Below are 21,871 nucleotides of genomic sequence, written 5' to 3' on the forward strand. Positions count from 1 at the left end.
CAAATTTCGCATTGTTTGTAAAATACTACTATTGACCTATAAAACACTGAATGGTCTCATGCTGCAGTACCTGAGTGAACTTCAGGTCTTTTATGATCTACCACACCTACTTAGATCAAAATGTGCAGGCTCTTTGTTGGTACCTTGAATAGTGAAGGCCTTCCACTTAGTGTTCGGGATTCAGACACAGTCTGTTTAAGTCTAGGCTGAAAACATATTTGGTAAGTCAAGCATTTTGTTAATATTTTTTTCTTTGGTAGGAGGGAAGCAGATCTGGAGAGTTCACAGGCATATTGTGTTTTGGTGGACTGGGATGTTTGGATGCTGTCGCCTCCCACTCTCATGAGTTCACTCAGGTTTGTTGACGGTGGAGTGGCTGGCTGCTTTATGTCTCAGGGCAGCCTCATGTCTGTGTTACCTTCTGGCTCTCCCTTTTAGTCTCTGCTTGCACTCTGCACACAATGTACATTGTCTTTAACCATGACAGTAAGCATACCTAATAATCTGTGTTTCTCTTTTTTTAAATCACAATTGCACTTTCCGGTGTGACCCAGATGAGGACGGATTCCTTTTTGAGTCTGGTACCTCTCAAGGTTTCTTCCTCATATTGTCTCCCAGAGTTTTTCCTTGCCACTGTTGCCTCTGGCTTGCTCATTAGGGATAAATACATAAATTTAAAATTTATATCCAGAATTTATATTTTTCTGTAAATCTGCTTTGTGACAATATCCATTCATCAAAGAAATTTATAGTCTATTATTTTGTATTCTGACATAACTCTATTCTATTCTATAATTTTATATGCAAAAAATGATCACGATAAAGCAGTGAATATGCAAATAATTCTACGACGCCATCTAGCGACTTCTACCTACTTTTGACCACACGTTAGCTTCTTTCCTCTGAAAAGAGTTGGAAACATTTGGTCTACTCTGCTTTCAATCTGGCAACCCCACTCCCACTCGCTCTGTGCTTTGCCGTTGTGTGAGCAGGCGGATGTCTTTCTAGAGCTTAGTACCAAAACACTGTTTAAACTGGATTTGTTGTAAATGGGGGCAATATATACCCTTCGTTTTCAACAAAACTATCCCGTTAGCTGTTTACATTTCGACAACTAAAGTTATTTAGCGTTATTTTTTTGTGATTTTTTTCTAGTAACGGCTGTGAAAAATTAAAATGGAGTCAGCGGTTAGCCGCTATCAAGTGGTAAGTCAGCTAGCAAAACTTATTAACCAAACATTTAAAATAATAATTATAAATAATTTAAGAATACGAATGCTATATTTGTATAGATTTAATGAGGTTCGCCAGACTTTTACTCAGCCAAGGCCGTGTTGTTGTTTTCAGATAGCACAGCTGCTAAAGTCACTGGCTGAATCTCAAATGGATATCTAGTGCACAACGTAGGTGTGACAGCTATTATTTCGTACCCTATTTACAGCACTTACCAATAGGGTCGGAGAAGGGAAGGCTATGGAATCTTATTTATTTGTTTGTCTGTTTGTTTATTGTTTGTTTATTGTTCACACAGGGCGCAAAATTCATTATTTAAAGTCCTAGGGTTAGTGCCCATGTGTAGGGTGTATAGAGCCAGTTGGGATTCGGCCAGCGCCAACTTCCGCGTTCCAGATTACACGGCCTTTTCCGTAGAGTAAAATAGTTGTAATTATTTTATTTATTATTATCAGATTAAATACCATAACTCCATATAAATCTCTACTCTCTATGTAGTTGAATAGTGCTCTAATGAAGTGTATGTTTAATAACCTGCGTGTTGAATGTTATCTTCTCATTTGGTTGTAACAGTTGTGTAGTATTACCTCCGGTAGCAGAGAATAGGTGTGTATAGATGTTTGTATGTATTGTTTGGAATAGGTGTTTGTAGATGTGTGTATCATATACATAGGGGTGTATTAATGGATTGACATTAGAGTGATATAAACACATGGTATTAATATTGCAAAATAAATTCCATCACATTTATTCTTTTTGCCACCTGTTTCATGTTTGATCAGTAATTAACATCTTATTGTGTATTGTTCTAATGTTATAATGACTTTATGAATTGTGACCTCGTAATACAAAGCTCTAATGAGTGTTGGAGTGTGTATAGGGTTGAGAGGATCAATCGGCATTTTTTAAAATTATTATTAGCAAGGGGTCCTTAGTTAAATCCTGAGCTTGGGTTAATGTCTGTGTGGAGTTTGACATGTTCTTCCCACATGTCAACATGGGATTCCTCCAGGTTAGGGGTTAGAGGGAACCCATAATTAATGTAATAGGATTTGAAAAGCAGGTTTTGTGGCATTTCGATGTATCGAAAATACTGTCAGTTGCATGTCTGTGACTAATGCGGAAGTGATGTTTGTGCACAAGTTGCTCTGAGATTCTTATCAGTTTTCTGAGAAGCATTGCTGACTGACTGATAAACTGATAAACCATCAAGTCTGTCGTCATCAAATGCAAAAGTGTGATGAGGGAAATTCAGAAGTGTGTAACTCACAGACATTACACTGTTTCACAGATAAAAATAGACAAGCTCAAATCATTCTCACACACACACACACTGTCACACACACACACACACACACACACACTCACACACACACTTTAGTGCTAAGAATATCTGTGTAATTAATTCACAACTATTGCTTCAGACAAGAAGATTTGATGTGTGTGGTTCAGTATTATAGATCTTGTGTGTGTGTGTGTGTGTGTGCATTTGTTTGTTTTACAGTTATGCAATTTTGTTCACTGAAAAAATACATGGTTTTTGTTGACTGAAAAACTAAATGCTGAATGGATTTTTGAAACTTTTTTTAAATAATATATTAATATAGTAGAATATTAGTAATAATATTATTAGAATAATATTGATAGTACTTTGAGTTGTAGGAAGATTCTGTAGTTCCTCCTTCTGATATTTTTGCTTTACTTTGTTCATTAATTATGAAATATGTCCAGATAGCTTTTGAAAAATGACACAGTTTGACTATGAGCACAGTTACGACACATAGTTTGACTATGAGTACAAGGACAGATACCAGTATCAGTGTGGATGCAGACCAGATGATTATTTATAGGTTGTAATGTTAACCCTGAGCCTGAGATTAAATGAACCACAGAATTACAGGAAGGGAATCTCTGAAACTCCTCTCCAAGAATTATCTGGTTTTTAATATGTTTCATATTTAATACTTTTCATGTGCTCAGTAGACCTGCAGTGGTTTTATTGGGAAGTCTCTGCAGGGATTACTGGCTTTTAAAATGTTACGCCTTGACCTGTGCTTATGGGTTATAAAATCTTCTGCCAAATCACACACAAATTATTCTGTACTGGACCACGGAAATGTGTTATTTCATCATTAAGTGTTGGCTATGAAGTCCTAAAGGTCAGCTTGGGTTGTGTTTCAAACTACTTGTATTACATAAACACTCAGTACACAGTACTTACCTAGGCACTGCTGAGGTTATTGACCCAGAGTGAGGTTTATTGGGGGATAGAGTGGGGTGGTATATTGCCATAGGATTGCATTTTTCACTGTTGCATTCTCTACAGAAAAAGGAAAATATAAAATAGTGGAGTTCCCTCAAACCTTTTTATAGAAAGTAGTAAGCTGTAATGAGGGTGCAACTGCTGATGGAGGGTTGACCACATATCCCTGTGTTATCCCTGTATTATCCCTGTTTCATTACCACGGTTCTCTGGTTACGGTTCTCTCAGTGTAGTGTGATCTACACTGTTTACAAACACTATCAGCTGAGACGTCATGTGTTCCCTTGAGCCAGAAAAATCAACCTTGTATCCATATCTGTTTTACACGTCGAGCGTTCTCATTAGCAGCAGGAACATAGTACAAATCTCAAGATACAAACTTTGTAAGTGTAGCATTAAAGGAACAGCAGATGTCTTTTAGTCCCAGTCATTGTAGTTAACTCCTAGTTAACTATTGTAGTAGACAAGCTTTGTACCCTCAGAGCTTCAAAGTAGCACAGTATTTTATGAAAATGTAGAAGTAGTACACACATGGATTCTTTAGACTCCTCTTCAGATCATTTATTTTGTTTAAGCAGTTGAGGATGGTGCACAAGGACCCAACCATGGTAGTTTAGCAGTGGTGGGATTTGAACTCACAACCTTTTGATTAATAGCCAAAAGCTTTAACCAATGAAATACCACTGCTTGGTGTTTCTCACTCAAACATCTATCGTTGTTTTCAGTTGCACAATGAGGATGACCCCTCTGAAACAAACCTTGCCGAAGAGCCTTCCACTTCCTCCCAGGCTGCCGCAGCTAACAACCCTGTCGCCATGGCATCAGATAGCGAGGTTCCGCCCCCCTCTTACGCCAGCTTGGCGTTAGGAGCTACAGCCACTCCGGGTATGTTCTCGAAACTATTCACTATTCCAAACTTCTTTCATTATAATACACCAAACTGTTTTGAAGCTAGGGCCTTTACCTGTAAAATAAATTTTACAGTCTCCCTCAAGTACAAATTTATTTTATAAAAATTATTATATTTAACTGATTTTTGAGTAACTGTGTTTTGGATTAATTTGAGTAACCCATCAAATAGGCTAATAGGCTTTGGTGTGTCGAGAGCTGAAGCAGGGCAGAACACAACCACACAGAGGCACAGGAGTACGTGGAATCTGGAAAAAATGGGGATAAGAGAGACAGTGTTAGTAGCATCCCAGGATCTGCATGCCATCTTTTATGCTCCCTGGTTTGCTCGGGAGAGCAGGAACAGCTGAGCTAATCATTCTCTGCCAGCCGTGTCTCTTTATCACACCCCATAGCTTCTGTGCCCCCACCATGTGTACTTCGGCCATCCATAACAGTGGTGCTGAATTGGTGCTGTCCATTCAGCACTACCACGCTCGTTTGGTGTGGGGTGATCTGCTCATTGTCATTGGGGTGGGATGGCCCGTCGTCACCCTACCACCAACCCCCGCCATCCCATCTCATGGGCTAGGTGCATTAGGGTAACAGTCTTGGAACAGGGTACCACCAGGAGATCCAACATTTGGCAACAATGCTCTCTCAGATAGTAGAGGAGCCCCACCCCTTTTATGAGGAAGTAGGCGGCGGGAAGGGCTCTGCTCAGGTGGGCGTGCTCCCTCTCTATCTCCAGTTATTGTTCCCACCAGTGCTTCAGCCAGTCATCCTCCTTTTGTTCTTGGCTAAATGTACCCTCCTGAGCTGCCTGTTGATAAAGAAAAATGGAGTTATTTGGTGTGTGAGACTCTGCTGTCTGCACTGTTTTACTTCCTCCTGGGCTAGATAGATGGTACGGGTGGCTCTGCCCTTTGGAGGCTGCCTTTGGAAAACCTTTCTGGGCTTGTGGGTCTTCTGAGAGCAGGACAGAGGAGTGGAGAAGCCTGGGCAATCCCTTCCGATAAGCAGAGGCACAGGTAAGTTAGGCATTAGACCAATTAGCAGCGGCCAATTTTGGTTCCCCATCCGGACTTCAGCCGTAAACACCTCTCTCACATCCCCGTGAATGCAGGAAACGATGAGGAACCCGCTAGTCTGAGCAGCCCGAGGGAACACAGAAAGTCGGGCTAAGGTAACCATGCTTCCAGTATCTAACAGAGCCTGTGCAGGGACCCCTTCCAGCCATGGGTTCACCAAGGGAGTCCCAGGTGGTACCTTTTCATTAGGGGTCGACCGATATTTTTTTCCAGGATGAATACAGATTATTAGTAAGGAAATTGATAACCGATATTTGGGGCCAATTTTCATTTACGTGTTTGTAGTGTGAAAAGTTACAAGAATGCAACTCTTACTCATAATTTAAATGAACGTAATGTCTTTAATATTAAAGCATTATAAAACATAAAATGAACATAATCTTTAATATTAGAGCATTATAAAAATAAAGTGCTTTAAACAAAAAACAGTATGAAAAGTATACTGACAACAGTCATTTCAAGGTGAGTGAGAGTGAGTGAGCGAAATTATATTACCAAGTGTATTGTGCTTTTCGACAGCTGGATTGTACAATCTCAATATTTCTTACCTTTCCTCTCACTGCGGAAGCGAATGCAGGCACTCTTTCATTCCAGCATTTCTGACAAACACCAAAAAGAATGTTTGATTGGATTTACTCGACACATGGTCCACATTTCTACCAATCCAGTAGTGCTATGGGTGGGACATAGAGACAGACTACAGAAGTTTTGGTTGGTTGTACTCTATGCTTCATCCACATTTCAAGCAATCCACTAAAGCTGTGAGCAGTACTTTGGGCCAGACTACAGAAATTTGTTTTTGTGATCGTGGTTGCGTCAGATATGCATATGCATAACAAAGTGCTTTTATTGGTAGAGAAACAAGTTCAAGTTCCAATTCCAATAATCAGAAAAATGTTGAATATCGGCTCCTATTTTTCACCCTGCCAGCCAGGTTTTTGTTGGCAGAATGAAGCCCAGGAATTTGGGCTCCATGGGAATGGGCTCCTCATGGGGGTTGTATAGCCGGGTTGCCATTGTGGGTCCCTCATTTTCTTCCCTTTTTTGGTCCCCGGCTCAAGGTTTTGGAAAATCTCACAGCTAGTTCAGGGGGAACTGCCTCCGTTGGTCTCTCCCCATGGTGAGTGTGGAGAGGGCCTGTTCCAGGACATCCACTATCTCCCTGGGGTTCATTGAGGCCCATGTGCTAACTGTTTTCCTTTCCTCTTGGGGGAGCCCCCGAATAACCATCCTCTCAACCACTTGGTTGGCCGTTAATTGCTCGGGCTGCAGCCACCTTTTGACAATACGCATGAGGGTGTCCATCTGCTGCCGGAGGGTGACCCCTCTTTAAACCGCCATTTATAAAATTCACCAGCTGTGGCATAGGGGGATAGCCCGCACTGAGCTAGGACCTCAGCCTTCACCAGATCATAGTTTCTATCGTTCGCTGGGAATAATTCATAATACACTGGGCCACCCCTGACAAGAAAGGGGCTAGCACTTGGGCACATTCATTCTGCAGGCCCCGTGCCAGCTCCTGGGTGGCTGCCTGTTGGTGAAGGCTAGTTTCTAAAAGGTGTTGCAGCAGGGTATCCATAATCTCCATAAATTACTATTAATTTTGTTTTAAACTGGTGCTTGGGGTGTTCACTGCCTCCATTCTCCACCAGTGTGACGTCGAGTGCTGGAGCAGGGCAGAACAGAACACAGCCACACAGAGGCACAGGAATAAGTGCAAAAAAAAAAAAAACAATGGGATGTATTTATTTACAAAAAGGTGAAGGCAGAGGGGCAGATGGTGGCGAGTTTTGTGAGGGTGCAGGGGTTGTGGCTGGTTGGGCATATGTGAGGGGGATTTTGAGGAATGCGCTCAGAAGAGTGGCGGTGGCAGTGGCTTGTTTCTGGAATCTGGAAAAAAAAGGGGATAAGAGAGACAGTGCTAGTAGTGTGCCATGAACTACCTGCCTCTCTCTGTGCATGCCCATCTTTTATGCTCACCGGGAAGCTCAGGATTGTGAGAGCAGCTGGGGTAATCATGCTCTGCCAACCCTGTCTCTTTATCAGCTTCCACGCCCCCACCATGTGTGCCTTGGCTGCCCATAATGGTGGTGCTGAATTGGCGCTGTCCGTTCAGCACCACCATGCTTGTTTGGTGTGGCGGAATCTCCTGCTTGTGATCGGAGTTATTATATATCATAACTTTGATCCAAAAAGTCCAAAGAAATCCTAAGTTTTTTAAGCACACTATAAATTTTAGTGCTTAGGGTACAGCTTTATACTTTTGTACTGCAGACTTTTAAATGCTTCTTTCATGACATTCAACACAAATCTTAGCTTTCTGTGCTAAGACTTCTACCAAGCATGGCTGCTGAAAGATAAAAGTCACTCTAAACTCCTGAACTGAACTGTAAATAAGTTAATAACTTATTAGAGCAGATCACAGTGTTCTGTCCCTGACGTAGCTGAGCTACACTCACTATCAACACTGTTCTCAAGGCCATGGTTTAAACACACTGCTGGACTGGAGAACTTAGGAGAAGGTGTTTTAACCTCAGCATGTAATTCTTTCCGTTTTTTACGCGTCCAGAACCAATAACCTAAAGAAAGACAGGAATACGAGCATTTCCACCATCCCATTTTAATATAATTCTTTTACTAATGTCAACATAGCTGACAATTTCACTTTTCAGCTCTGAAAATGTCTCAAAAGTGTTTCAAAGCGGGAGAGAGCACCAGTAAAAAAAAAAACAGCATATTTAATCACTTTTTTAAAGTTATCATCACAATTAGCATTATTTGTGACGTGTTATCTTCGATACCTAAATGTAGTCCTATTAAATCTTTTTAGGCCAGAATCTTTTCTCTTCTTTCAATCAAAACCAAGAGAGTAGATCTGACCATTTTTGGTTTTTCAGTGGCATCCATAATAAATATTGCTAACTGATGCTAACTCTGTACTTGTCTAATGTTAGCTACATCAAACATACATTTTATTTCACATTAATTGTTCTCCATTTACCTTGATAGGAAATGAAGATGCCCCATGAGACTAGTTGATAGCATGTGAGATAGGTGGAAGGGGGTTGGACAAATCATTTCATATTCATTGGTCGATTGGCCCATCTTCTATTTTATTGGGGGAAAAAGTCTGCTCTTTTGGCATATTTTTGAGTGATAACTTGGAATAGTGATGTTAAATTTCGGAGCTCTTACCCAAAATTTGTAAAGGTTGATAGGTCTTCTAATATAATACAGTTGGATTAAACGTCACTGGATACTGTAGATCTGGAAATGGTAAAATCATTATTTCACACAAGCCTAGGGAAAAATTCTAAATGAAACTATGACAACTGTGGGAATGTGACATTTGTACACTATTTGGCCAAAAGTATGCGGACACCTGACCATTACACCCGTATGTGCTTGTTGCACATCCCATTGTAAAACCATGGGCATTAATATGGAGTTCCCCACCCCTTTGCTCTTATAACAACCTCCACTCTTCTGGGAAGGCTTTCCACTAGATTTTGGAGCGTGGCCACAAGATCATTGATGACATCAGGCATTGCTGTTCGGCGAGGAGGCCTGGGGTGTAGTTGGCGTTCCAGTTCATCACAAAGGTGTTCGGTGGGATTGAGGTCAGGGCTCTGAGCAGGCCACTTGAGTTCTTCCACTCTAACCTTGGCAAACCGTGTCTTCATGGACCTTGCTTTGTGCACAGGGGAACTGTCATACTCAAACAAATCTGGGCTAGGCCCCCTTGGTTTCAGTGAAGGGCAGTCTTCAGTCTTTCAGTCTTCAGTCTTTCTATGCTACAACATACAAAGACATTTTAGACAATTGTGTTCTTCGAACTTTATGGCAACAGTTTGGCGAAAGTGCACATATGGGTGTGCGTGTCAGGTGTCCAAATACTTTTGGCCATATAGTGTATAATAATAATTTATTATAAAAGTATACACAAAACAGTTTAATTTGATCTTGATTGTTGCGGACTTTTGAGTTTATGGAGCATGATGATCAGGACCAGCGCAGTTCTCCTTCATGTTCCTTGATTGTATCATATGAGTGGGGCATTTTCTAATATTATCCATTCAGTGGAATATAAAAGACTCTCTACAGTTCACTGTGGAACACTGTGACCTACTTCGGATACTGAAACTGTATGTGTACGTGTGTGTGTCCACAGAGCATGTGTTTCAAGGGGATTTTCCTGTTCCACCCCCCTACAGCGTGGCCACATCACTCCCCACCTACGATGAAGTCGAGAAAGCCAAAGCAGCTGAACTTGCAGCCTCGACCGGCGACAGCATACCACGAGTGAGATACACCCACTCTAACACACACACACACCCACACACATACATGCTTTATACTTATCCAATAATATCTCTCTCTCTTTCTCCCCCGTCTCTCTCTTTCGCTGTCTTTCTCTCCAATCTCTCTCAGGATGAGGATTTTCCTCCACGAGATGATTTCAGTGATGTTGATCAGCTGCGTGTCGGAAACGATGGCATCTTTATGCTGGCCTTTTTCAGTGAGTTTGTGTGTGTGTGTGTGTGTTTTTCTTTAATCATTATATTTGCTCACTGTGTGTGTGTCTCTGCAGTGGCCTTCCTGTTTAACTGGATTGGTTTCTGCTTGTCCTTCTGTCTCACTAACACCATTGCCGGCCGTTACGGAGCAATTTGTGGATTCGGCCTGTCACTCATCAAGTGGATCCTCATCGTCAGGGTAAAACACTCACACATACACACACACACACACAATTTGTCAAATGCAAACAGGCAAAGATTTTCAAAATTTTTAAAAAATATTTTACTACATATATAAGTGAGTTTGCTAAGAAACACGCACCACGTTGATATTCACATGTAGTGAGTGTGTGTTCCAGATAAAATGCGTGGCCTCTAGGGTCACCTCATCTCTCACCAATAAGAAAGCTAGAACTGAAATAAAGAACTTATAATAAAGAGCTGTGTTTATTCTGCACTAAAGTGAACTGTGCTGCATTTACGCCTGTTCTATGTGTAATAAATGTTTATTTATCCATCCCAGAGGAAAACACACCTACTCTAATGAATCCCACAATACACCACAGTAGGAAGTATTTAATGTATGTACTGAGTACCCATAATGCACTGCTCTGTGTGGTGTTTTCAGTGAGCAGAGTGTTGATGGGGTTTATTTTGTTCTTTCAGTTTTCTGATTATTTCACCGGGTACGTTAACGGACAGTACTGGCTCTGGTGGATATTTCTGGTTCTGGGTAATTTATTGTTTATTATTGTTGTTGTTGTTTATTATTTTTCTTATTTCATCCTTTAGGAGGCTGATAGTGTAAACATTAAATATCTTAATATATCTTATTATTGGGTATAAAAACAAAAAACTTAATAAATCATCAAATTATATATAACTATAATATAAATGTCATTTAGAGGTGAATTTCTCATGCAGTGACCTAACTGTGTGTGTGTGTATGTGTATGTGTATGTGGGTGTATGCGTGTGTGTGTGTGTGTGTGTGCAGGTCTCCTGCTGTTCTTTAAAGGTTTTGTGAACTACCTGAAAGTGAGGAACATGTCTGAGGCAATCGCCAGCACACAGAGAGCTCGCTTCTTCTTCCTCTATTAAAAGTGTGTATACACACTCACATGCGCACACACATTTAATGTTTTTATTTTGATTTAGAGAAAAACCAATGACATTTGCAATGCAGCATGGTACATTTAAGGTAAGCACATATGGTATAAGGAATTAGTGTTTACCGTTAACTCTCTCACGATATAGATAACATAAGAGTGCAGTGGCGTAAACAGTGTAATAGTATATTTTAGGGGTTGTAAGACTACAAATTTTTATTAGTTGACCAGTAATTTTAAAAAATAGTTGAATACTCAACAAGTTGTCTTTTCCATAGTTAAAGCAAAAACTGTTTAATGACATCGCTAATTTTAGGCTCTAATTTTAGAAGATGTCAAATTGCACTTGACTTAACAGCTATGCACAGGCTACAGTGTTAGGCTACACTATTGGCAACAAAAACATTAAGGACATTCTAATTATTAAAAGCTGAGAGGGATATATATATATATATATATATATATATATATATATAATATATATACAGTCTCCTCCAAAAGTATTGAAATGGCAAGGCAAGTTCTTTTGTTTTTCTTATACACTGGAGACATTTGGGTTTGAGATCAAAAGATGAAATGAGACAATAGATCAGAATTTCAGCTTTTATTCTGTGATATTTACATCTAAATGTGTTAAACAACTTAAAACATGGCACCTTTTGTTTGAATCCACCCATTTTCAAATGATCAAAAAATATTGGAACATGACTGACAGATGTTCCTTGTTGGCGTGCCCTCTTAGATTGATTGTTTAAACAATTAATAGCTCTGCAAATCTACTCTTGAGCCCTGGGTTCTGCCTGTGAAGACTGCTTTTGTTGTTAAAAAGGATAAACCAACATGAAGACCAGAGAGCTGTCTGTGGGAGAAAAGCAAGCTATTTTAAAGCTGCGAAAAGAGGGAAAATTGATCAGAGCCACTTCACAAGCATCGGGCATAGTCAATACAACAATTTGGAATTTCCTGAAAAAGAAAGAAACCACTGGTGTAGTAGTAACCAGACATCAAAAAGGTTGGCCAGGGAAAACAACAGCAGTTGATGACAGAAACATTGTGAGAGTTGTGAAGATAAACCCAAAAACAACAGTCAGTGACATCACCAATAACCTCCACGGGTGAAGGTAGCACAATCCATCGTTCGAAGAAGACTTCGAGAGCAGAATATAGAGGCTATACCACAAGATGCAAACCATCAACTGTAAGAATCAGAAGGCTAAATTGGAAGTGGCAAAGAGATACAGCAATGAGCCACAAAAGTTCTGGAACCAAGATTAATCTCTACCAAAGTGATAGAAAGGCCGAAGTGTAGAGAAAGAAAAGATCTGCTCATGGTGGAGGGAGTGTCATGGCTTGGGCTTGCATGGCTGCTTCTGGAACAGGATCACTAGTTTTATTTGATGGTGTAACTCATGATGGTAGCAGCATAATTAATTTATAAATCTACAGAAACATTCTGTCTACCAATATACAGAGAAATGCATCCAATCTAATTGGGAGGAACTTCATCATACAGCAAGGCAATGACTCAAAACACACTGTAAACAGAACAAAGGGATTCATCAGGGGGAAAAAGTGTAACATTTTAGACTGGCCAAGTCGATCACCAGGCGTTAACCCAGTTGAGCATGCATTTATTCTCCTGAAGAGGAGAGTAAAGGGAGAAACCCCCCAAAACAAACAACAACTGAAAGAAGCTGTGATACAGCCCTGGAAAAGCATCAAAAAAAAAGAATGCAACAGTTAGGTGATATCACTGGGTCACCAGTTTGATGCAGTTATTGCAAGCAAGGGATAAGCCTCCAAATATTATTTGTTAAATATTTCTCAATTTTCTCAATTTTATTTTATTTGTATAGCGCTTTTAACAATGGACATTGTCACAAAGCAGCTTTACAGAAATAAATGGATTCACAAAAATATATTGTAAATATTTAAATTTATCACTGTGAATTTATCCCTAATGAGCAAGCCAGTGGCGACGGTGGCAAGGAAAAACTCCCCGAGATGATATGAGGAAGAAACCTTGAGAGGAACCAGGCTCAAAAGGGAACCCATCCTCATCTGGGTGCAACGGATAGTGCAATTATAAATAAATCCCTTCTATTGTGTACTATATGGACAAATAGTGCAATTGTGCAACCAATAAATTCATCGCAGTATTTGCAAGAGGTCCGGCTGGTTAAAATCTATCCACTGTCCACTGATGGAGTCCTGAGTACGAAGCTGCTCGTGGCAACTGCAGCCCCAAAGCCACTACAGCAATCGCAGTCCCAAGCCATTACAGTACAGCTCCCCATATGTGATCCCCAAGCCATCTCCACAGCCCCCAGGTGGCACCATCCCCAGCAATCCAAACAGTTCTTCAGGCAGTCCATATGGGGCCACCCCCAGCAGCAGCGAGCGAACTCAACCGATGAGAACTCCAACCAGAAGTAGGGCATCAGGATGGGTCAGGCAGCGAGGAGGAGCAGAAGGGGTCAGGATCACTGGCATCATTGGCATCTCAGAAGTAGCATGTGTAGCTCGACAGAGAGTGAGGGAGAGAGAGAGATGGAGAGAAAGGAAGAGATTGTTAGGTGAGCTTTTGTCCTCTAATGGTTAAGCACGATGTACTTTGCATGCAGAGTGCAAGCAGGGACTCCGGCAAGACTAGCTATGACAGCATAACTGAAAGGGAGAGCCAGAAGCTAACACAGACATGAGGGCACCCTGGGACATAAGGCAGCCAGCCACTCCACCGTCGACAAACCTGAGTGAACGTGTGAGAGTGGGGGGGCGACAGCATCCAAACATCCCATTTCACCACAACACTCTATGCCTGTGAAACCCTCCAGACCTGCCCCTGTACCTAAGAAAACTATTCACAAAAGGCTTGACTAAACAAATATGTTTTCAGCCTAGACTTAAACACTGAGACTGTGTCTGAGCCCCGAACACTAAGTGGAAGGCTGTTCCATAACTGTGGGGCTTTGTATGAGAAAGCTCTACCCCCAGCTGTAGCCCGCATTATTCGAGGTACCAACAAATAGCCTGCATCTTTTGATCTGAGTAGGCGTGACGGATCATAAAAGACCAAAAGTTCGCTCAGGTACTGTGGCGCGAGACCATTTAGTGCTTTATAGGTCAATAGTAGTATTTTATAATCAATACGAAATTTGATTGGGAGCCAATGCAGTGTGGATAAGATAGGGGTGATGTGGTCATATCTTCTGGTTCTAGTAAGGACTCTCGCTGCTGCATTCTGGACTAACTGGAGCTTGTTTATGCATCTACTGGAACATCCAGACAGTAAGGCATTACAATAATCCAACCTAGAGGTAACAAAAGCATGAACTAATTTTTCTGCATCGTGTAGCGACAATATATTTCTTATTTTAGCAATATTTCTGAGATGAAAGAAAGCAATCCTAGTTATATTATCTACATGAGCTTCAAAAGAAAGACTAGAGTCGATAATCACACCAAGGTCTTTTACTGCTGCACATGATGAAACGGAAAGGTCATCCAGAGTTATTATGTAATCAGAAAGCTTACTTCTAGCTGCATGTGGTCCTAGTACAAGTACTTCTGTCTTGTCAGAATTAAGTAAGAGAAAGTTAATAAGCATCCAGTTTCTAATGTCTTTTACACATTCCTCAACTTTATTAAGCTGGTGTCTGTCATCTGGCTTTGCTGAAACATACAACTGTGTGTCATCAGCGTAACAGTGGAAGCTAATACCATGCTTACGAATAATTTTGCCCAGAGGTAGCATATATAAAGAAAAGAGCAGTGGGCCTAAAACAGAGCCTTGCGGAACACCAAACTTTACCTTAGCATGAGAAGAGAAGTCACCATTTACGTTTACAAACTGATAACGATCAGTCAAATAAGACCTGAGCCAGGAAAGGGCTGTTCCCTTAATGCCTACTACATTTTCTAGTCTATTGAGGAGAATAGCATGATCAATGGTATCAAAAGCTGCACTAAGGTCAAGCAGCACCAGCAAGGAGACACAACCCTGATCAGAGGCCAGTAGTAAGTCATTTACAACTTTTACCAGTGCTGTCTCTGTGCTATGATGAGGCCTAAATCCTGACTGATACATTTCATGAATGTTATTCCTATGTAAGTATGAGCATAGCTGCTGTGCTACAACCTTTTCAAGGACCTTGGAAATAAAGGGGAGGTTTGATATTGGCCTGTAGTTGGACAGTTGACAGGGATTGAGGTCAGGTTTTTTAATCAGTGGCTTGATAACTGCTAATTTAAAAGATTTAGGTACATAGCCAATGCTAAGGGAAGAATTGATTATCTTTAAAAGAGGTTTGATTGTTTCAGGAATTATCTGTTTGAGGAAACAAGTAGGTAAAGGATCTAGCATACAGGTTGATGATTTTGATGATGAAATTAGTGAAATTAGTTCAGTCTCTTCAAGGGGACTAAAGCGTTGTAGTTGTTTATCTAATATTATCATATTATCATCTACAGGGTTAGTTATAGAACTGTCCGGTTTTAAATTAATAGTCTGAATTTCTAGCCTGATATTTTCAATTTTACCATTGAAAAAATTCATGAAGTCATCGCTGCTATATAATGATTGTGTGCGTGTTTCTATTGTGGTCTTATTCCTAGTTAATTTTGCTACAGTATTAAATAAGAATCTAGGATTATTTCTGTTATCTTCAATTAGGGTGGAGAGATACATTGATCTAGCAGCACTAAGAGCTTTCTTATATAATGAGTTTTATTTTAACACAATCTGCTCCAATACTTTTGCTCACCTAAAATTGGGACATCAGAGGTGACATGTTCTAAGGTGTTTAACACATCTAGGTGTAAATATCAGGAAATTAAATGTCATCTCATATTCATCTTTTGATCTCAAACCTAAATGTCTTCAGTGTATAGCCAAAACAAAAGAACTGGCAAAAATACTTTTAGAGGGGACTGTATATGATATGTCCATATCAGTGGTTACACAGACTGGAGGTGGGCAGTTAAAAAAAAAAAAGCAACTTTATTAGTGAAAATTGATTTAAAATATTTAAAAACAGGTTAAGCCGTCAACAGTCAACTGTACTAAGCTGGGAAAAGTCTTTTTTTTTTTTTTTAATTTTGTTTTACTTTAATGAACTTCAACTATCAATTTTAGTTCCAGCTCTCAAAGAATAAGTTACTAATTCAAAACAGTTATTTTTGTTGTCTTTTAAAGCTAAATAATATTGAGAATAAAATCCTTGCACTGTGGCAGTGAATTCCATTGTGATCACCTCTGTGTGAAAGAGCACTTTCAGAGCTGCGGGTTGCATGTCACTGATCACACTGGGCTAGTTTAGAGTCAGATCAGACGCATATGGCAGCTCAGTGCGGCTGGAGTTGAACACGGGGAAAGAAAACTCCCAGCTTCTGCTGTACACATCACATCCTCCACCTATCATTAAACTGTTAGGAGGTTCGCCAAACGCAGTGCACTCTCCACAAGCATGTCAATGTTTGGTATGATAATAGTATAATATGATACAGATTTATTATTTTGCACATTTATTGCACAGATTTATTTACTTTCGTTGTTAACAGTGTAACCTAAAAATACATTGAAGCTGCAAATTGAATGTGTAGCCTGTGCATGGCTGTTAACTTAAGTGAGGTTTGATGTGTTCTTTGCTCCACAAATAAAACAGCCTAAAATAGTGACATCCTAACGTTTCTCTCTCTCTCTCCCTCCCTGTCTCAATGTCTTTCTACCTGTTTCTCTCTGTCTCTCTCTACTTGTCTTTCTCTCTGTCTCTGTCTCTTTATTTCTCTTTGTCTCTGTTTCTCTCTTTACCTGTCCCTCTCTATGTTTTTCAGGATCACTTCCCTGAACATTCCTCCTGCTGATATGTAACTTGTTGAACAAGAACAGGAAGTGGATGCAGTGTGAAAGGACATGGAGAAAAGGAGCGAGAGAGAGGACAATAAGGAGCTCTGCAAAACCCTGCCCCCTTATTAAAGCCACTCGAGCTTCATCAAATCCTAATTTCATCCCTAATACCGATGTTGTTTGCCAAAATTCCATGTAGTTTAATAATGAAGTTTGCTAGTTTGGGAAAATATTTACTGTTGAATGACGATCTACAAACTGCACGCAGACAAATAAAAAAAAAAAATGAACAAAAACCCTCAAAAATATGCAGCCAAGATGTCCTATGCAATTTTCTTAATTTAAATGTGAACAGTGATTTGTTGATCATTAGCACTTTTTGAATTAAGGACCTTGGCAAATTTTACTGCAGTATTAACATGTGCTTGATAATTTAATTGTTTAAGTAATGATAAGGTCAAACTTCATGCTGATGTACGATATTTTTTGCACATTTTCTGAGAAGTTTCTAATGCTGTTGTTTGCTTAATTGTATTGAAGAGCTTGTGGGAATTTTATTTAACTGTGTTGTGGTTAGTTACATGAAACAGCCAATCAAATGGAAAGGATTTGAGAAGTTTTTGAAAATGTTCAGTTCCGCTTCCTGTCCATTTCATTGGTTTAATCATAACCCTGTCTACTTTAAGGAGGTTTGCGTTTAGCTAATTAATATTCTCATGTTTCATTATAGATTAGCGTCGTTAAGATAAGGCTGGAAGTGCGAATCTCAAATATTCCTTTTTTTGCACTTTCTTGATATTAGATTTTTTATTGATTAAATATTAATGTGTAAATTTCCTCAAACTGTGAACAGGGATTAGATTAGTGTAGGAAATGTAAACCGCTTAAATGCGGCAACTGTTCAATCAGCAATAGCGGATGATTAATAGCATAGCTCAGTGCATGGTTATAACACGCAGCTGCGCCATTTTAAACTGAATAATGAAATAAAACCTATCAAAATGCTTACAAGCTGTTTACATTTACTTTTGTTTTTTGTTGTCCCTTTAAAAACAACTGTGTATATGTTATCTTGCAATATGCCAGTAACATTCCAACAAACATCTGGTGGCTTTAACTGGATCTCAAAGTCAGGGGCTACGTCCTGAATCACACACTGCACTATATATTGTGTACTGCAGCTGGAGTCCTTGGCATATTTATTAATTGATTTAAGATTTGGCCTAGTCTCACCTTTTCTTTAATTTTTTTTTTTGTCTCTGTGATTAGCAGTATGCTACTGTAAATATAGCCCTGGCTGTAATATTTTCTTTAAAGTGTGGAGATACTTTGTGGAGTGTTTCAGTTCTGTTTGTAATGTGTCCTGGGTTGTCACCTACACCATGAAGTTTAGAGAAAGGGTTAGACAAAAGATAAAGTCAGCATAACTGTAAACTGTCATCCAGGATTCTGCTGATGTTCCTGTTTTTGAATCCATTTTCTGGGAGATTCTCCCCTGCTTTTGTTTTTAAACGAAGCTTTAACTTTAAAAAGTTTAAGTTTAAACTTTAAACTTTTTAAAACCACTAGGTGGTGGAGCCATTATGGTTTCAGGTTGTCCATGGTTCCATCTGTCTGTGCGTCTGTCTGATGTTCCCATTAGCATGATACGTCAAGAATATGTGGAATTATCATTGTAACCAGCAAATGAACTGAAGATCCAAACAGGTTCAAGGTCACAGGAAGGTCAAATGTCTGAAATAGTTTTTCTTCATACAGCGATCTTATTTGCATGTTCAGGTTCAGGAACCCAAGGCCCATGGCTAGTTAAGATTTTTTTGCCATCTTTCTGTCAGTCCATCTGTCAGTCCATGGGTAGTAAAACCTCTGCGGATTTGTGCCCATTCAGCCACACGAGCATTAGTGAGGTCAGGCACTGATGTTGGGGCGAGGAGGGTGCAGTTGGCGTTCCAACTCATCCCAAAGGTGTGCATTGGTGTTGGGGTCAGGGCTTTGTGCAGGCCACTCAAGTTCTTTCACTCCCACCTTGACACCCCATGTCTTCATGGACCTCAATTTGTGCACGGGGGCCTTATGCTGGAACAGGTTTGAGCCGCTTAGTTCCAATGAAGGGAATTTGTAATGCGATAGTATACAAACACATTCAATACAATTGTGTGCTTTCCACTTTGTGGCAACAGTTTGGGGAAGGCCCACATATGGGTGTGATGGTCAGGTGTCCACAAACTTTTGGCCATACAGTGTAGCAGCAAAGGGGGAACAACTCAATGCCCATGATTTTGTAAAGGGATTTTTCAGTATTTGGGTGTCCACATACTTCTGGCCATATAGTGTATGTAGGCAGGTCAGTGTGTTATGAGATTAATAAGCATTTAATGACAGTGGAATCACATGGAGTTTGGGGGGAAAACATTCTGGGACATGCTGACTGCCATGGTCAACCACAAAAGTACATACTCCAAACCTTCAAACTCATCTACACAAAGTTAAGTTCTTGAACCAGCAGCTGTTACTGTGGATTATTCAACACTATTTCTTTTGTGCATTTTCTTATATTTTAATGAACGCAGTCATGTACAACATCACCATCTCCCACCCAAAAGCAAGGAAGATGCCGAGGTTGGCCTACCCTGATGACCCTGAGGCTACTCGGATGATGAAGCTCTCCCTGACACACAAGTGGAGCAAGCCACTTCCCTTAGTTCCTCTTGTCTGGGCTCCTCTCCTGATTCGTCTTCTTCTGAAGTTTCCTCTGACAGTACTGAAGACCTGCAGACGACAACAGTGTTAATACTATGTTAATGTATTATACTTATGAATGGCAGTGGATGTATGAGTATTGAAGTGAATGGCACATTACGTGAATACATTTCAAGTGGAACAAGTTGATTTTTACAATAGCGCCAGTTCAGTATGGACTTATATTGTATTATAGCATATATTGTGTCTTTTGTTAGATTTTTCCCTAACTACTGATTTTTTTTAAAAGACATGTCATCAGAAAGTAGCCCAAAATCCAGTCTCAGCCTACAGAGCCTGAATGTAATTTTTAATGCATCTCAATACTTACACAAAAAAAGATTGTTAGAAATCTGGGAAAGCCCAGGCACTGATAGCCCTGCCCCTGGGACTCAAAAATATTAAAAAATATTGTGAATATACTGTCCCTTTCATTTGTTTTTGTTATACACTGAATACAATTTGAGTTTGAATTCAAACAATGAATATGAGATGAAATATTTAGAATATGGCACCTTTTGTAATTACGAGATTTCGACTTGTAAACAGCGTTCACGTCCTCGTAGAATTCGTAATTACAACTTGTAAACTAGGAATTTTCGGAGAGCTCTGACTTGTACCACATGACCGTTGCAACTTCATGCGGAAACAGGCAGTGCCTGATTTAAGTACTCCTGGTAATGCCCTTTCATTTTCAATGAAAGCTATTACTGCTCTAAAAAAAGGAAAAAGAGATGCAATTATTAATTTTATATTTTAAAAATATTGTTTAATTTTTCATACTGCTGTTACCTGATGCGTTTTCTGGGTTCTTCAATATTTAGCAATAGCATAAAAATGTGATTTAATGTTGTAATTATGTATTTTGCAGTTGTCAACAACATCATCTCACATGGATTTATTTTGGCGTATAGAAACGCATAATTCCGAGGATGTGAACAGCTCCTAGTAGAAAGTCCTGGTTCGTCCCAAGAAGAGCACAATGGCGACTAGGATCGGGAGGACAATTAAGAGAAATCCTCAAAAAATTTAGCTCAGATAGAGGTGGTAAGTGCTTTTTTGTTGTTTCTAAGTTTCTGAAAATGTTAAGTTACATAGTAACTAATCATTATTAATGATAATTTAAGAATAATATTTACAGTGGTTAATTATGTTAATAGTTGACCCAAAAATGAAAATTCTGTCTTCATTTAGTCACCATCATGTCCTTCCAAAACCGAATGTCCTTTTGCTGCGGAACAGAAAAGTACAAATATAGAAGAGTGCGGTCAGTAATGACAGTGAGGGGGACAGATTCACCCGCCTCAAAAAGAATACAAAATCACTCTTCCGTCTTCTGAAGCCATTAGCTTTTAGTGAAGTAATAGCCAGTGTAGAATCGTGAGGGCTTGTATAATATTACTCCTAACCTATAAAGCATTAAACGGTCTCGCTCCGCAGTATTTAAGCGATATGTTAGTACCTTACGTTCCGCCACGCCTACTTCGCTCTAAGGATGCAGGCTGTCTATCAGTACCACGCGTTGCCAAAACCACGGCAGGGGGCAGAGCTTTCTCTTACCAAGCCCCAAAATTATGGAATAGTCTCCCAGTTAATGTACGTGAAGCAGACACGGTCTCAGTTTTTAAGTCGAGGTTGAAGACTTATTTATTTAACCTAGCATTTAGCGACTAGTGTTTTTATCAAAGGAGTAGATCTGGGGGACTCGTGGATGTTGAGTTTTATCTCCACACGGTGACTGTGAGTGTACCTAACCACTTTCCTTCTCCTTCTGCCGAGCTACACTCCTGAGCTGCCGGTGATCCAGACCTCCCCCCCCTTCACTCTGGACCTGTCCACCGGCAATGCTTCATACTGCCACGAAAACGCTTCAGCTGTTTACCATGGACTACACCAACACACATTGTGCTCACACACACGCACACTACAGTGTAAACCCATATGAGGATGGGTTCTCTGTTGAGCCTGGTTCCTCTCAAGGTTTCTTCCTATCACCATCTCAGGGAGTTTTTCCTTGCCACCGTCGCCCTGCTTGCTCATCAGAGACGGCACACACACACACTTCACTTTACTTTTGTTTGTGTAAAGCTGCTTTGAGACAATGACCTTTGTAAAAAGCGCTATACAAATAAAAAAAATGAATAGTAATAATGTAAGATTGACATTTAAGCCGACGATCATTCAGAG

General features: G+C 40.0%; 1 protein-coding gene across 1 annotated transcript; it reads left to right on the forward strand.

Moving 5' to 3' along the window:
• Positions 1-937: 937 nt before the first annotated feature.
• Positions 938-17,956, forward strand: ndfip2 (Nedd4 family interacting protein 2). Its single transcript, XM_026929162.3, has 8 exons — positions 938-1,206; positions 4,222-4,381; positions 9,647-9,777; positions 9,907-9,994; positions 10,067-10,191; positions 10,659-10,725; positions 10,989-11,094; positions 16,933-17,956. The coding sequence occupies exons 1-7, from the start codon at positions 1,177-1,179 to the stop codon at positions 11,090-11,092; spliced, it is 705 nt and encodes a 234-aa protein (XP_026784963.1). The 5' UTR covers positions 938-1,176; the 3' UTR covers positions 11,093-11,094; positions 16,933-17,956.
• The last annotated feature ends 3,915 nt before the right edge of the window (positions 17,957-21,871 follow it).

Source organism: Pangasianodon hypophthalmus, chromosome 26 (genome assembly GCF_027358585.1).
Source record: "Pangasianodon hypophthalmus isolate fPanHyp1 chromosome 26, fPanHyp1.pri, whole genome shotgun sequence".
Classification (NCBI taxonomy): Eukaryota; Metazoa; Chordata; class Actinopteri; order Siluriformes; family Pangasiidae; genus Pangasianodon; species Pangasianodon hypophthalmus.